Source organism: Triticum aestivum, chromosome 7A (genome assembly GCF_018294505.1).
Source record: "Triticum aestivum cultivar Chinese Spring chromosome 7A, IWGSC CS RefSeq v2.1, whole genome shotgun sequence".
Lineage (NCBI taxonomy): Eukaryota > Viridiplantae > Streptophyta > Magnoliopsida > Poales > Poaceae > Triticum > Triticum aestivum.
In genome coordinates this window covers 288,572,035-288,590,519 of record NC_057812.1, presented here as the reverse complement: position 1 = coordinate 288,590,519, position 18,485 = coordinate 288,572,035, and the positions used below count along the sequence as shown (strand labels likewise).

Below are 18,485 nucleotides of genomic sequence, written 5' to 3'. Positions count from 1 at the left end.
TCTCCTTAATATTTTTCAAAGTGACTCCTACTTTAGATCCATATTGGGTAATTTGGTTGTGGATCTTTTTATCCAAATTTTCAATTAACTCTACGGTAGCAACTTTATTTTCAATAATTTCAAGTCTTTGCATTACATGCTCCAAAGTTAACATAGTTCCATTAACCAAAAGAGGGGGTGAGCCAAACAAATCTATCATAGCATTATAAGAATCAAAAGTATGGCTACCCAAGAAATTCCCGCTGGTAATGGTATCAAGGATATATCTGTACTAAAGAGTAGCGCCTACATAAAAATTGCGGAGAAGAACGGAAGTAGATTGCTTCCTGGTAGATCTATTTTGAGCATTGAAAATTCTATACCAAGCGTCTTTTAGATTTTCTCCTTCCCTTTGCTTAAAATTAAGAACTTCATTTTTGGGAGACAACGGAGAAGATAAGGGACTAGCCATAACGACAAGCAAGCGAAAGAAAGGGCGAATGAAAAAGAGGGCGAATAAAACGGCAAGGGTGAAGTGGGGGAGAGGAAAACTAGAGGCAAATGGCAAATAATATAATGCGGGAGATAAGGGTTTGTGATGGGTACTTGGTATGTTGACTTTTGCGTAGACTCCCCGGCAACGGCACCAGAAATCCTTCTTGCTACCTCTTAAGCACTGCGTTGGTTTTCCCTTGAAGACGAAAGGGTGATGCAGCAAAGTAGCGTAAGTATTTCTCTCAGTTTTTGAGAACCAAGGTATCAATCCAGTAGGAGGCCACGCACGAGTCCCTCGCACCTACACAAACAAATAAAATCCACGCAACCAACGCAATAAAGGGGTTGTCAATCCCTTCATGGTCACTTACAAAAGTGAGATCTGCTAGATATGATAAGATAATATTTTTGGTATTTTTATGATAAAGATGCAAAGTAAATAAAGCGAAATAAAAACGGCACCAGAAAATAGCTTGTTAACGGGAGATTAATATGATGGAAAATAGACCCGGGGGTCATAGGTTTCACTAGTGGCTTCTCTCGAGAGCATAAGTATTATAGTGGGTAAACAAATTACTGTTGAGCAATTGACAAAATTGAGCATAGTTATGAGAATATCTGATGAGGACATGACTACCTTGGATACGACCAAAAATATTGCATATATGCATATTTGTCAGGTGATTTCTAGTGCAAACTATTCAATAATCTATTTATGTTATCCAGAACAAAAATACTTCACACACTTTTGTGTTTTGTCTAATTGCAAGTGTATGGGACATTTGTACAATCCACATGAATATAAGGGAAAAGGAGAAGTTTACGTTCTGTTCAAAAAGTTTTCTCACGTCACTTTTGGGCCAAGAGAAGATAGAGTCCAAGTCTCTCACGTTCTGGATTCAGATTCGGACTGCACAGACATACCTGACTCAAAACGTCAACAACTTTTTCATACGGACTCCAAATTGGGTGATTCTTTTTTTGTTGGAAAGTAGATTTCGTGCGCGTTCCAACCCAATTGGAATCACCTACAAATTCGTGCGGAGAATTGCGATATCGACGAAACAATCTGACGCTGCAGCAGAATCCGAGTCAAATAACAAGTCCAAAGGTGTTGCACCACCTCCACTTGGGCCCATGAGCCTTGTACGACCTAGGGTTAGTTTTAGGCTGCCTTGGGACGTCCTCCCACCTCCTTGGCCGCCACCCCTTGCTCCTATATAAGTAGATCCATCTAGTAGCTTTTTCCTTGGGATTTGTTTAGTTAAAAGTTAGACATTGCAACTTCGTGTACTTTGTCTGTGTCCAACGACCAGACCAAGACCGCTTACGGATCCCCACCATTATCAATACTTCATATATATTCGCAATATTCAGATTGCTTTATCATATTCTTGCTTGTTCTTCGATTGCTTGTAGGAATAGACCTTCGTGGTCAGGTTGATTATGCTCCGGCGTGGTCAATAACCTCTCGGAGTTGGTTTAGCGATTGCTAAGGCGCAATGTCGTGCACGTTTGTAGTCGGATCGTCAAAGTCGTCTCCACCAAATCGATAGTTATCATCTCATCGAAAGATCAGGACACCCTCGCCTCTATCAATATCTAGGTATGATTATGTATATAGGCATCACGTCCGAGACAAGTAGACCGACTCCTGCCTGCATCTACTACTATTACTCCACACATCGACCGCTATCCAGCATGCATCTAGAGTATTAAGTTCAAAGGAACAGAGTAATGCTTTAAGTAAGATGACATGATGTAGAGCGATAAACTCATGCAATATGAAATAAACCCCATCTTGTTATCCTCGATGGCAACAATACAATACGTGCCTTGCTGCCCCTACTGTCACTAGGAAAGGACACCGCAAGATTGAACCCAAAGCTAAGCACTTCTCCCATTGCAAGAAAGATCAATCTAGTAGGCCAAACCAAACTGATAATTCGGAGAGACTTGCAAAGATAACCAATCATACATAAAAGAATTAAGAGAGATTCAAATATTGTTCATAGATAAACTTGATCATAAATCCACAATTCATCGGTCTCAACAAAAACACCGCAAAAGAAGATTACATCGAATAGATCTCCACGAGAATCATGGAGAACTTTGTATTGAGATCCAAAGAGAGAGAAGAAGCCATCTAGCTAATAACTATGGACCCGAAGGTCTGAGGTAAACTACTCACACACCATTGGAGAGGCTATGGTGTTGATGTAGAAGCCCTCCGTGATAGATGCCCCTCCGGCGGAGCTCCGAAAAAGGCCCCAAGATGGGATCTCACGGGTACAGAAGGTTGCGGCGGTGGAATTAGGTTTTTGGCTCTGTATCTGGTAGTTTGGGGTACGTAGGTATATATAGGCGGAAGAAGTACGTCGGTGGAGCAACATGGGCCCAACGAGGGTGGAGGGTGCGCCCCTACCTCGTGCCTTCCTGGTAGCTTTCTTGACGTAGGGTCCAAGTCCTCTGGATCACGTTCGTTCCAAAAATCACGTTCCCAAAGGTTTCATTCCGTTTGGACTCCGTTTGATATTCTTTTTCTGCGAAACTCTGAAATAGGCAAAAAACAGCAATTCTGGGCTAGGCCTCCGGTTAATAGGTTAGTCCCAAAAATAATATAAAAGTGTATAATAAAGCCCAATAATGTCCAAAACAAAATATAATATAGCATGGAACAATAAAAAATTATAGATACGCTGAAGACGTATCAGTAACTGGCGTGAACGTCCTTCCTGGAATATGAATTTGAATCATCCAACGCTCTTCTTCAGGTAGAGTGGCGGTGTAGGTTCTGGTGAAGCTTGGCATGCCGATGCTCAGGTACCTAGTGACTTCCTTCAAGTGTCATCCGAAAGGGGTGTCGTCATCCGGTTGAGTGAACTTGTTCCTTGGGTCCGCCGTCTATGGAGTAGAAATGGAGAAGAGTTAGAAATGACTATAGAAGAGTATCATGTGGCTTGTCCTAGTGGTCGCGTCCTACAGTCAGTGTATGCTCTAATACCATCGTGTAGCGACCAGACCTCGGACGGTCAAGTCTCTGTGCTTAAGTGTCAATCCTGAATCGGTACTGCTGACACACAGTACTTGAGGATTTATTGCAGAGTTTCAATCACACACTTATTACATCGAGAGTCTCAAAAAGAGAATGTATTACAATAATATGGCTAAAGGCCATCTAAATAAGATAATTGCGGAAGCTTTGGAGATAAATGAGTCCATCCAACTCCACGGCAAAATTGGGTGCACGACAACGACCTAGCGCACCTTACTCCTCGTCTAAAAATTCGGCAACATAATACGTTGCAGCCTGTGTAGTAAACCCAGGCATGGGCAGCCTGGCCCGACGACCCGGCCCGAGCTCGGCCCGAAAAACCCTGGCCGGGCCGGGCTCGGGCTTTGTTTTGCAGCCCAAAAGATAGTTTGGGCCGGGCTCGGGCTTCATTTTTTCTATATTTCGGGCCGGGCTTGCACGTGCGCGTACTAAAAAACAACTTTCGGGCCGGGCTTTCGGGCTTCGGGCTTGATTTCGGGCCGGGCTCGGGCTTGAAAACAGGGAGTATTTCGGGCTTCGGGCCGGGCTCGGGCTTGAAAAATGAAGGTCGGGCTTTTACAAGCCCGACCTAAAACCCGACCCGGCCCGATGTTTGCCCCGGTTTACTGTGTAGGTCAGCACATGGAATATGCTGGCAACATAACACTATAGAGCAAATAACAGAATAACAGCTAACACTACATGCATATATGGCTGATGGAGGCTCTATGGTTTTCATTTGCATAAAGCTAATTTTTCCCTACAACAAAGGAACATATTTTATTTAACTGCAAAGTTTGTTGAAAACATTGAGAAGGTAACCCCAGCTCAATCCCAAAATTAAAAGTTATAACCCGACAAATGAATTAAGTAAAGTGATGAGACCAACATAATAATTCAAGCACCAGATACTCAAGATGTCCATAACCGGGGACACGACTAATCATGATTAGTTTGTACACTCTGCAGAGGTTTGCGCACTTCTCCCCACAAGACTCGATCTCCTCCATTAAATTTCTCGCATTACATGATGTTTGAGAAACGAATGACTGAGACACAGTCTTTCAGAATCATTAACTCTTTACGATGGGTAGACAGTACCACCTACATTCCCTACATCTGCTAGTCTACCACTGAAAGAGGTCACACAACATACTCAACTATGCCAGAGCCCATAATGGCCTGTGGCTGCACACGGAAGTTTTTGGCATGAATAACATTATGATCCCTTTGAGCCTCGGTGGCAAACCATAGGATGATCACATGGGTTCCTCGGGATCTCCTTGGACAACACTGGTATATCCCCAGGTGCCCACAACCAATCCACCCAGATGTGTATTACAGTAGCCACCTTAAGTTAAACCTTAATTAACAATAACTCTCATATCTTTCATGAATTCTCTCAAAACCAAACCATGTCTACAAGCATAGCATAGCAGTATAAGCATAACATAGTAAATACCCACGGTTTGATATAAGACAGTATGTTCTACCTCATCAACTACTTCCCAATTCCCACATGTTATCAATCCTACTCATGCAATGTTTGAGCATTGAAATTAATACATAAAAACTGGATAATAAAGGGATATGATCAAAGTGTTACTTGCTTTGCTGAAGATCGGAAAACCCTGGAGATTCGTAGTAGCAAGCCTCGCACTCCAGAAACTCTATCGTGAATAAACAATAGCTTACATATGCACTCAAGCATAAGATGCGAAGGTAAAACCAAGAGAAAAGATCTAAACTAAAAATTCAAGTGAAGAGCTTCGATTTGCAAAAAGAATCAAACAAATCGGAGATGCGAAACTCAAACTAGGATAACAAAAGTTCAAATTCAAATCTGCTTGAAACCAAATTTTAAATTTTCAAAATCATGTTTAAGTTGATTATCTGGATAGAGGGGAACAAGACGAATATTTTGGCGTTGGTTTCACTGGATTTGGACAAACGAGTAAAAAGTAGCGAAGGTTTGAAGATCAGGGACTAATCTGCGAGAAAAGTATTCACGAATAGATCCCTGGCCGAAAATAAAACTAAAAAGAAAAACCTAACGAACGAACGTTCGTTAACAGAATCTAACGAACGAATATGTTCGCTAACAGAGAAGAACGGGTGAACGTTCGCTAATTAGCGAACCCAAAAAAACTGATCTATTACGCGAAACCGAAAAACCACTGGGCAGGTTAAATTGGTTTTATACCGGTTTGGTGTGAAAAAACTGACGGTGGCGGTGGCGGCGAGAGGCGGTGTCAGCGGCAGCGGTGGCAGCGGGTGGCGGGCTTGCGGTGGCGGTGGCTCGGCTCGGCGGGAACAGCGGCGGCTGGCGGCGAGAGGCGGCGGGTGGCTGGGGAGGAGAGGGTCGGGGAGGCTTTTAAAGGGGGGGGGGCGAGGCGGCTTGGAGGAGGGGGCACGGTGCGGAGGCGGAGTCCGGCTCGGACTCTCGCAGCAGCGGCGGGGCTGTCTCCCGCGCAAGGAAGGCGTGGGCGATTGCGTGGGCCGGCTGGGCCTTTGGCCTAGTTCAGTCCAAAACTTTTTTTAAAATAATTTCGCCCGAACGAAAAAATCCAAAAATAAAATAAATAAAAATCCTAAAATTTCCATAAATAATTTTCACTGTCCTCTCCTAATATTTAGGACAACATGAACATTTTTTGGGCCTAAAATGCAATTTTTAAAAATATAATTTTTCGTAATTTACTCAAATAAAAACTCAAATAAAATTCAAATAAAACAAATATTTTTATTTTAAATTAATTTCCATTATTTTCTCTGTTTTGAAGAATTCATATTATCTTCTCTCATTATTTATTTATTTGGAAAAAAATAATTTCAAATAAAAATCCACTTTGATCCAATTTACCAACTTTGAAAATTCAAAATGGAATTTTATGAAAACCTCCAACTCTCTCAAATGGTCCTTGAGTTGCTTAAAGTCTTTAGGATCAAACTATTCAAATAAAACCAAATAAAAATGCAAAGAGCATGGATGCATATGATGACCTAATGATTAACATCCAAATTGAAAAATTGGGATGTTACAGTTTAACCCGAGTATTCTGCACATGCAAAACTGTCTTGCACCCATTGTATGTGAACATAGAGCTTATCACACCCAATCATCACGTGGTGCCTTGGCACGACGAACTCTCACAATTGTGCATACTCGGGGAGAACACTTATACCTTGAAATTTAGTGAGGGATCATCTTATAATGCTATCGTTGTACTAAGCAAGATAAGATGCATAAAAGATAAGCATCACATGTAATCAAAATATGTGACATGATATGGCCATCATCATCTTGTGCCTTTGATCTCCATCTCCAAAGCACCATCATGATCTTCATCGTCACCGGCTTGACACCTTGATCTCCATCGTAGCGTCGTTGTCATCTCGCCAACTATTGCTTCTACAACTATCGCTATCGCATAGTGATAAAGTAAAGAAATTACATGGCGATTGCATTTCATACAATGAAGCGACAACCATAAGGCTCCTGCCAGTTGCCGATAACTTCTACAAAACATCATCATCTCATACAATAACTTATATCACATCATGTCTTAACCATATCATATCACAACATGCCCTGCAAAAACAAGTTAGACATCCTCTACCTTGTTGCAAGTTTTACGTGGCTACTACGGGCTTCTAGCAAGAACCGTTCTTACCTACGCATCAAAACCACAATGATTTTTCGTCAAGTGTGATGTTTTAACTTTCAACAAGGACCGGTCGTAGTCAAATTCGATCCAACTAAAGTTGGAGAAATAGACACCCGCTAGCCACCTTTATGCAAAACAAGTTGCATGTCTGTCGGTGAAACCGGTCTCATGAACGTGGTCATTTAAGGTTGGTCTGGGCCGCTTCATCCAACAATACCTCTGAATCAAAATAAGATGTTGGTTGTAAGCAGTATGACTATTATCGCCCACAACTCTTTGTGTTCTACTCGTGCATATCATCTATGCATAGACCTGGCTCGGATGCCACTGTAGGGGAACGTAGCATGAAATTACAAAAAATTTCCTACGATCACGCAAGATCTATCTAGGAGATACATAGCAACAAGAGGGGGAGAGTGTGTCCACGTACCCTCGTAGACCGAAAGCGGAAGCGTTAGGTTAACACGTTTGATGTAGTCAAACATCTTCATGATCCAACCGATCTAGTACCGAACGTACGACACCTGCGAGTTCAGCACACGTTCAGCTTGATGACGTCCCTCGAACTCTTGATCCAGTAGAGGGTCGAGGGAGAGTTTCATCAGCACGACGGCGTGGTGACAGCGATGGTGATGTGATCCGCATAGGGCTTCGCCTAAGCACTACGACGCTATAACCGGAGGAGTAAAGTGTGGAGGGGGGCACCGCACACGGCTAAGAGAACAATTGATGTGCTATGGGGTGCCCCCTGCCCCCGTATATAAAGAAGGGGAGGAGGAGGCCGGCCACCAAGGGGCGCGCCTTGGGAGGGAGTCCTAGTAGGATTCGCCCCCTCCCTTTTTCCTTTCTCATCGAAGGGGAAAAGGAAGGAGAGGGAGAGGGAGAGGTAAAGGGGGGCGCCGCCCCCTCCCCTAGTCCAATTCGGACTCCCATGGGGGAAGGCGTGCGGCCACCCCTTGCGGGCTCCCCTCTCTCTCCACTAAGGCCCATGTAGGCCCAATACTTCCCTAGGGGTTCCGGTAACCCCTCGGTACTCCGAAATATACCCGAACCTTTCCGAAACCATTCCGGTGTCCGAATATCGTCGTCCAGCATATCAATCTTTACCTATCGACTATTTCGAGACTCCTCGTCATGTCTGTGATCTCATCCGGGACTCTGAACAAACTTCGGTCACCAAAAAACACATAACTCATAATACAAATCGTCACCGAACGTTAAGCGTGCGGACCCTACGGGTTTGAGAACTATGTAGACATGACCAAGACACATCTTCGGTCAATAACCAATAGCGGAACCCGGATGCTCATATTGGTTCCTACATATTCTACAAAGATCTTTATCGGTCAAAGCGCAATAACACCATACGTTATTCCCTTTGTCATCGGTATGTTACTTGCCCAAGATTCGATCGTCGGTATCCTCATACCTAGTTCAATCTCATTACCGGTAAGTCTCTTTACTCATTCCGTAATGCATCATCCCACAACTAACTCATTAGTCACATTGCTTGCAAGGCTTATAGTGATGTGCATTACCGAGAGGGCCCAGAGACACCTCTCCGATACTCGGAGTGACAAATCCTAATCTTGATCTATGCCAACCCAACAAACACCTTTGGAGACACTTGTAGAGCATCTTTATAATCACCCAGTTACGTTGTGACGTTTGATAGCACACAAGGTGTTACTCCAGTATTCGGGAGTTGCATAATCTCATAGTCAGAGGAAGATGTATAAGTCATGAAGAAAACAATATCAATAAAACTTAACGATCATTATGCTAAGCTAACAGATGGGTCTTGTCCATCACATCATTCTCCTAATGATGTGATCCCGTTCATCAAATAACAACACATGTCTATGGTTAGGAAACTTAATAATCTTTAATTAGCGAGCTAGTCTAGTAGAGGCTTACTAGGAACACTGTGTTTTGTCTATGTATTCACACATGTATCAAGTTTTCGATTAATACAATTCTAGTATGAATAATAAACATTTATCATGACATAAGGAAATATAAATAACAACTTTATTATTGCCTCTAGGGCATATTTTCATCACCAGCATAAACAAAAGGGAAAGATGAGGGCCATCCGTATCGGCCCGACACGACTGGAAGTGGCATGCTTGCCCGTACCAAGTTAGTAGCTGCCGAAGGCCACCCCCGTAGCCAAATGCTATGTAGATGAATCTTCAACGATCATTGTTGATGATCTTGGGGAATGGCACGCCCCGCCGGAGCCCATAACACTAAGGACGGTCCTGCTGCGTACCATCTCGGCTGCTGACGATGGTCGCAATAGCGGGATGGCGCACATTTAATGCTTCTGACAAACAAATTTCCCGTTTCCTTCGTGGAGAAGAAAGCCGCAAGTTGCGGTGCTTCCTGGGCGTGCTCGGGAAGCGCTTGTCGGGGCCGGGCGCACCTCGAAACACCTAGCAAGGAGACCTTGTTGTCTCCGTTTCTCAAATGACAAGTTGCCAAGCCCCAAATTGTGTTGTGTTGTGCGGCGTCGCTTGCCGAACGTCATCGTCAAGGACCAGGCCTGCCGGTCTAGGGTACCCTGGTCCCCATTAGACCGACGCATATAACCTATATTTTGGTAATCAAATGGTCAAACTTTAGCATAAAATACAAAGAAACTAAGGGCCTTTTTGGATTGATGCCCCAACCTGTTCAGCCATTTTTTTTTGCATGGAGTGAGTTCATGGGAAAGTGTTTGGTTGGCACCGAAATTTTTGGCGAGCCCTGCCTATCCCCATTTAAGCCAACGGATGGCGAGATGGGAGGCGAAACTTGTGCCTATATTTTGGAGCGCACGTCAAACCGAAACAGCCCCTAGTAAACCGGGACGAAGGTAGTACTATTGTTTTTCTAAAGAAAAAAACGATTCGCTGCTCAGACGAAAAAAGGCATCTGCAGAGCAAGTCAACTAGTGCGGCCTACGCACAGGACAAAAAAGCTGTAACAAAATCCAATTAAACATGTAATAATCAATCTTCTAATCTATTTAAAAATAAGGCATGATTGCCGGTGACACTCATGGGTTGAGATTGCTTCCGATATTGGCCTTGACGTCCCCTATGCTGATTGCGTCTTTGTTAGCCTCTAATCTACATAACATATTTGTTAGGCGGCTAGTGCGTGCACAGTACCGGGTCCTTGTCGCTCGTACAGTCTCAAGGCAATTAAATCGCGCCGGGCCTATCTGCTGGCGGCCAGCGGTGGATACATCGATACACTCGTTGCGTCAAGCTGAGATTGAAGCGGTGTGACGTTGATCTCGCACTGCGTTTCTCCCTGTCGAAAGCTTTGCCACCTTCGCGCGCTTTTTAGAAAGCATGGAGCAAAGGGCGAGGTTATTAGACCCTGCAGAGCAATTAGTGCAGACGCTTTGAGACTTTAAGCGCCTCCAATCTTCCATGTACAACACACTAGCAACAGGAAAAGAATTAGAGAAAAACGAACTTGTTTGGATCGTTAGGGCATGTACGTACATGGCGGCATATGGATACAGATGTCCTATGACAAAAAGTAATTTGAAACTTGATTTGTTCTCTCCAATATAAACTACTACTACTGTGCTTCATAAAAGAATAGAAAGTGACTTTCACTACACATGCATCTCTAATCTTTACTTAAACTTTTTCAATTTTATGCATCGGACCATATTTTTTCTTTTCAAACATCCGCCTCCTGCAAAAGATCCCGCTTCTTCATCCGAACCTACTTTTTCTGTCATCCGATTCTATATGGCATATGAGGCATCATTCTGAGGTTATGCATTGGGCATGCCCTACACGCACTCCATAAAACCGGGGTAAGGTATCGTACGTATACTCGGGCTCCATTGCAAATTAAAAGAGCACCTGTGCATTGATGGTTGCTGCGTGCACGGTTACGCAGCGCGCAGCATAAAAACCGTGCGCGCCGCGCCTAATACTCAGTTACTCACTATCCGTCACAGTAATGCTACATCTACAGGAAATTACGGGGGAGAGTGGTTTACAGGGTGACGAGGCATTCTTTCATTGGTCAATTTGGGAGGCACCGGTCCACCCCTGAAAATCAGGGGGCGGAGGTATGATTAGAAGAGAAGGGAGGTCCGTAACTTCCTGTTGATTGCCTGTAGGTGTAGGATTATTGCTATCCGTCGTATGTCCACCATCCCACTCATCAAAGCTGTAGTCGCACCGAGTGTGCAAGAGACAAAGCAAAGCCGCGAGGAACCCATGAGCGATCTCATGGTCGCGGACGTTGATGCGTCTGCGCGGCCGCCGCCGTCCAAGTCGGACAACCTCTTCATGCAGATCGCCGTCCACCCGGACGGTGCCGTCACGCGGCCCGTCGTCCCCACCATCCCGGCTTCCGACGCCGGCAGCGGGGCGGCCGTCTTCAGCAGGGACGTGCCCCTCGACACCTCTCTCGGCACGTACATCCGGCTATACCTCCCCAACCCCGTCCCGCCGTCGACGAAGCTCCCCGTCATCCTCTACTTCCACGGAGGCGGCTTCGTTGTCTTCAACGCCGACACCGCCTTCTACCACGCCTCCTGCGAGGCCATGGCGGCGGCCGTACCGGCCATCGTCGCCTCCCTCGACTACCGCCTCGCACCCGAGCACCGCCTGCCCGCCGCCTATGACGACGCCGTCGCGGCCGTGATGTGGCTCCGTGACGTGGCGCCCCAGGACCCCTGGATCGCCGCGCACGGCGACCTCGCCCGGTGCTTCGTCATGGGCAGCAGCTCCGGCGGGAACATGGCGTTCAACGCCGGAGTCCGGACCAAGGGCATCGATCTGAGCCCCGCCGCGGTGCGCGGGCTCCTGCTGCACCAGCCGTACCTCGGCGGCGTCGAGCGGACGCCGTCCGAGGAGAGGTCGGAGGACGACTTCATGGTGCCGCTGGAGGCCAACGACAAGCTCTGGAGCCTCGCACTGCCGCTGGGCGCGGACCGCGACCACGAGTTCAGCAATCCGGAAAAGGCGGTGGCACAGGAAGCCGTGGTCGGCCTGCCGCGGTGCCTGGTGTCCGGGAGCGACGGCGACCCGCTGATCGATAGGCAGAGAGGGTTCACCACGTGGCTTCGGGACAGTGGCGTGGAGGTCGTCGCCAAGACGGACGGCTCCGGGTTCCACGCTGCGGAGCTCTTCGTGCCAGAGAAGGCCGAGAAGATGTTCGCGCTGGTTCGCGATTTCGTATTCGCCGACAGTGATGCTTAACGCTGATTTGAGTGCGCCGAGTTGATGGGAGGCCATCAATTCGAGCATGTGACTGTGTGTTGTGATCAATAATTCGCCACTGTTCGTAACGTGGTGCGGTGCGTTGAAATTGTTAAAAAATCTTTACTAGAAATTGATTGATGTTTATGGATCACACTTGGGCCTAGTTTGGCAGCGTCGATTTTTCAAAATCGTGGTACTCTAAAATCTCAGGGAGTAATTTAGAGATGACAAAAAAAAATGTCTATAATAGATTATTTTTTGGACTTATCTTTAATAACTAGATTCTCTGAAAATGTAGTGAGACATATTATGCTAAAAAATCATCTCTTGTCTTCTTTTAAATAAGAAGAGAAGACAAATCTTTTTTTATAAGTTCTTTCTCCTTCACCTCATCTTATTCCTATGTGGCATTACTAAGCATCACCCACATCTCCCTAATTCCTAAAAAAGCTGCCATTTACGAAAAATTTAATTAGAAAAAAATGAATTACACAGAACATCAACCCTAGGGGCACAACACATTACCCCACCTTTTGGGGAAGTTCTCACAAACTGTAATTTTTGGTCTAATGATTAACACACAACCCAAATCCTTAGTGCTCAAACTAACGATCACGTACATCAACCGAGTTGAATCAAACCAAGTCCTCTTGTGCACGTGGTCTTCTCCGAGCCAGAGCCAAGCCGCCGCCAGCTCGCTTGTCCCCGACAGCTCGCCGTCTCTTCCCCCTTAGCGCTGGCTCGTTCTTAGTCTTGTAATCTCTACTCCTAAAAAGGGAGTTGGTAGGTTGGTACTGGTGATTTTTTTCCACCTCACCTCCCACCACCCACTCCCACTCGATTTTCTCTCTCCCGCTAAAACACAAACCCCATTAAAAACCATACGCCGCCACTCTTTCAATTATACACACTAATTCATCGCCATAGAAAGGGAGGCGCCTTGATTTGGCTTCAAAAAACAAGAAAACGCCTTAATTTGTCTTAAAAAAACAAGGAAACACATTAATTTGTCTCAAAAAAAAGGAGTCGCCTTGATTTGGCTTCAAAAAATAAGAAAGCCTCTTGACTGTCTAAAAAACAAGGGAACGTTGTGCTCGCTCCTCCTCCCTACCTCTCCAACACCGCCGCATGCGTCCCTGCCGCGCACATCTTGCGCCCACCTAAGCCGTGATGGGTTGGGCTAGACGTCCCCCAAGCACCGCCACCTCTTCGCCCTGTGTCGCCCAACCGACACGCCTTGATTTGGCTTCAAAAAATAATGAAACGTCTTAATTTGTCTTCCAAAAAAATAAAGAAACGCTTTAATTTGTCTTCCAAAAAACTAAGGAAACGCCTTAATTTGTCTCACAGAAAAGGGAGTCGTCTTGATTTGGCTTCAACAAACAAGAAAACCTCTTGATTGTCTAAAAAACAAGGGAACATCGTGCTCGCTCCTCCTCCCTACCTCTTCACCGCCGTCGCATGCGTCCCTGCCGCGCACATCTTGCGCCCGCCTGAGCCGCGATGGGCTAGGCTAGACGTCCCCCAAGCACCGCCACCTCTTTGCCCTACGTAGCCCAACCGTCGCGCCTTGCGCCCACTGCCAAGTCGAGCAGATGCCGTAGAATCTGCTCCTGCGTGGCGGCAATTGGCCACAAGTAGATGGCGCTCCCGGGAGCGGTGGACACGAGCGCGGCGCAAGCAATGGCCAAGTATGATGGGGGCCTGTTCGCACACAAACAGGTCACTGTGTACCCTCGGCATCGAGCGGGATACACAAGGTACATCGCCGAAGGAGGCTCACCGGAAGCGCGATGCGCAAGACAATCCAGCGAGCGCTTTTGCAGATCCGGAACCCCACGTGGCCAGGAGAGACCCCGTCTGGACACATGGCGGTGATGGGCATCCCTAGGTCGTATCGCCCACCCCTAGGACTTCGTAGATCGAAGCTCAGAAGCGAAGAAGACCGGTGAACGAGAAGCAGAAAACTGGGGTAGGAGATGAAAGTTTGTAGATGGGCTTTGTGATTGTGTGTTGTTTTTTCAATAGGCCGTCACCCCTCATGTATATAAGAGGCGGATGGACTTTCCGTGCAAGGAAAAGTTATAATTCACGTCCAAAACCCTAATCTGGGTCTAATTCGGATTGCTTGATCCGAACTTTTCAAAACTGTTCGGTCTAAAAATTTGCTGCACCTTGCGGGTCATTTTTAGGGTAGTAAAGGACCTCAAATCAAAATCACATAAGAAGCAAATTTAACCGCTTTGACGAGACGAACAACTTCAATGTTTAACGTTTTTTGGTTCGATGTCATCTGAAGGGCCGAATCGCTCGTGCAAAATAGACTATTATTCGCGCTACCCATCAGACACCATGTCTGATGGGGAGCGTCACTTCTGGCTCGTGATAGGGTTGCACTCAGATGGCTCTAACTTTTATATACGACCTTGGATTGGGACGTTTTTTATATCAAAATTGATTGTTTCGACGTGACGAAGAGAATTCATGTAGATAAGTTTTCCATATGAGGCAGTCTTGGGGCGTAATCAGCCGAAAAGTATTCTGGATACAAAATATCATTACTTCCAACACAATTTCGGCCTTAGAGATGAGACAAGACGGCTATGACCCAATTATCAAAGTTCTCCTTTCGATGATATGAAACTTTCTCACTTTGAGCACTTTTCCATTTGAGGCCTTCTTAATTATGTTTTTGATCATGCCAAAATATGGTGTCAATATATGCCCCCCTTTTTTCGGTAAAACTCGTGTGTCTAAAAATAATTTGGAATGTATTCGTTCTAAGGACGATGTCAACACTGTATCGGCCATTTATATTTCTCAGGGCGATAATTATGTATCAGCAATGATTTATGCTAAGGGCGATAGTTATTTATAGGCCATGTCTTTGCTTAGAACGATAGTTATATATCGGTTGTTGCCTATCTAGACTTCTTGCCACGCACTTGGGTGATACTTATTTAAATATTTTCCATTGAGAGCTTGAGGTAACAATGTACCTTGTACGAATTTCACCAAATATGAGTTTCCAGGAACTACTCTTGTAAGAGACCACTTCCTGAATTTTTCGTTTTTGAACCAATTGGTAGGATCACCTTCCACACGAGATCGCCAACTTGAAAACTCTTCAACTTGACCTTCTTATTGTAAGCTCTTTCCACCCTCAACTTATCCTTTTCTATGGCCTTCAAAGCAGCCAAACGTTTATCGGCGACTTCATCAATATTGTCCATCATCAAGCTATAAAAGTCCACCGCCGATAAATCATTTTGTTTGGCTATTCTCAAAGCATTCAAATTCACTTCCACTGGTTAAACAACCTCTTGACCATATACGAGCTCATATGGAGTTAGCTTTGTAGCACCATGCCTTGAGATTCTATGTGCCCACAAAGCTTCAGACAGTAGTTCATGCCATCTCCTTGGATTATCCTCAATCTTCTTCTTATGAGCTTGATTAATATTTTATTGCTAGACTCAGCTTGTCCATTGGCTTGGGCATAATATGGAGAGGAATTGAGCAACTTTATTTTATATGATTCGGCAAATTCTCTAACTTGATGTGACATAAAGGATGAACCTTGGTCCCTAGTTAATGTTTGAGGAATGTTGAATATATGAATAATGTGCTCAGTTATGAATTGAATTACCTCTGTATGCGTCATATGTTTTAGTGGTATTGCTTCAGACCATTTAGTGAAATAATCAGTTGCCACCCACATGAGTCGATGCCCCTTTGAAGAAGAAGGATGAATATATCCAATAAAGTCTAATCCCCAACCTCTAAAAGGCCACGGCTTGATAGTAGGATGTAACATAGCAGTGGGAGCCAACTGAATATCACCAAAGTTTTGACAAGCTTCACATCCTTTATAATACTGGAAGCAATCATTAAACATCGACGGCCAATAAAACCTAGCACGTCGTAATAACCATTTCATCTTGGGATCCGACTGATGAGTGCCACAAATACGTTCATGGACCTCTCCCATAGCAACTCTCGCTTTGTCCTCATCCAAGCACTTTAAAAGAACATCATCAACTATTCGGCGATAGAGATCATCATCTCTCATTGTGTATTTGAAAGCCATACGCCGAACAGTCTTGTCCACACTTTTACTAGTATCACACAGATAATCAATAATGGTTTTCCTACTGTCTTGATCTTGTCCTGCATTAAATTTTTTGTTAGTGGCCGAAATGATGGGCTCCGGTTCAGCCTCCACTATGTTGGCAAGACTAGACATCGGCCATTGAGAAATATGAAACATGCCATGATCAACATGATAGTCGGATGCTTGATGTGCCAACTCATTTCCTCTCCAATTTTCATGTCTAGATGTATGAGCAATGCTAAAATAATCAAAAGTAGAAATTATATCTAGACATTTGTCAAGATAAATATTAAGTGATTCATCAAAACATTGAAAGACTTTGGATATTTGTTGCACTACTAATAATGAATCACCAAAAGCCTCAGTATATGTAGCACCTATGGCAAGCAACATCTCTAAGTCGAATAACAATGCTTCATATTCGGCTTGATTATTTGTGCAAAAATATTCCAAGTGGCTCGAGGCTTCAAAAACAGCACCATGAGAAGATATATAAATAATACCAACACCATGGCCATTTCTAAAAACTAAACCATCAAAATATAATCTCCATGGTATTAGTGAGACAGGGTTTATATCAATATCATGCTTGTCATCAATCCGATGCTCAATGATGTCTAGTACGCAACTTTATTCTTGTAGACACGTGTTGGGCCCCCAAGCATAGAGTTTTGTAGGACAGTAGCAATTTTCCCTCAAGTGGATGACCTAAGGTTTATCAATCCGTGGGAGGCATAGGATGAAGATAGTCTCTCTCAAACGACCCTACAACCAAATACAAGAAATCTCTTGTGTCCCCAACACACCCAATACAATGGCAAATTGTATAGGTGCACTAGTTCGGCGAAGAGATGATAAAAGTGTAGTATTGATGGTAGAAATATATTTTTATAATCTGAATAAATAAAAGCAGCAAGGTAGCAAATAGTAAACGATCTCAAAACGGTATTGCAATGCTTGAAAATAAAGCCTAGGGTCCGTGCATTTGCTAGTGCAATCTCCCAACAATGCTAATATAATTGGCTCATATAACCCTCCCACAACATGCAACAAAGAATCACTCCAAAGTTCCTATCTAGCGGAGAACATACGACGAAATTGTTTGTAGGGTACGAAACCACCTCAAAGCTATTCTTTCCGATCAATCTATCCTAGAGTTCGTACTAAAATAACACGAAGCTAATCTTTCCGATCGATCTAACCAAGAGTTCGTACTAAAATAACACCAAAGCAAATTCAGATTCATAATATTCAATCCAACACAAAGAACTTCAAAGAGTGCCCCAAGATTTTTACCGGAGAAACAAAGACAAGAACGTGCATCAACCCCTATGCATAGAGTACCCCAGTGTCTCCTCGGCAATCCATGAGTTGAGTGCCAAAACATATATCAAGTGAATCAATATGATACCCCATTGTCACCACGAGTATTCAATTACAAGGCATATATCAAGTGTTCTCAAATACATGAAGGTATTCAATCCGATAACAACGAAATCTCAAAGGGAAAAACTCAATTCATCACAACAAGATATAGAGGGAAAAACACCATATGATCTGACTATATTAACAAAGCCCGCAATACATCAAGATCATGACATCTCAAGAATATGAGAGAGAGAGATTAAACATAGCTACTGGTACAAACCCTCAGCCCCGAGGGTGGACTACTCCCTCCTCATTGTGGTGGCCGCCAGGATGATGAAGATGGCCACCCGAGATGGTTCCCCCCTCTGGCAGGGTGCCGGAACGGGTCTAGATTGGTTTTCGGTGGCTACAGAGCCTTGCGACGGCGGAACTTCTGAAGGAAATATGCCCTATAGGAAATAATAAAGTTATTATTTATTTCCTTATATCATGATAAAAGTTTATTATTCATGCTAGAATTGTATTAACCGAAAACATAATACATGTGTGAATACATAGACAAACAGAGTGTCACTAGTATGCCTCTACTTGACTAGCTCGTT

General features: G+C 44.5%; 1 protein-coding gene across 1 annotated transcript; it reads left to right on the top strand.

Moving 5' to 3' along the window:
* The first annotated feature begins 11,172 nt into the window (after positions 1 to 11,172).
* Positions 11,173 to 12,552, top strand: LOC123150403 (probable carboxylesterase 8). The gene has a single exon (XM_044570257.1). It carries the CDS (start codon positions 11,337 to 11,339, stop codon positions 12,396 to 12,398), a length of 1,062 nt encoding a protein of 353 aa, XP_044426192.1. The 5' UTR covers positions 11,173 to 11,336; the 3' UTR covers positions 12,399 to 12,552.
* Positions 12,553 to 18,485: the final 5,933 nt, after the last annotated feature.

What these genes read in the sequence shown, in the direction of transcription:
- LOC123150403 (XM_044570257.1), top strand. Translation starts at nt 11,337, where the DNA reads ATGTCCACCATCCCACTCATCAAAGCTGTAGTCGCACCGAGTGTGCAA.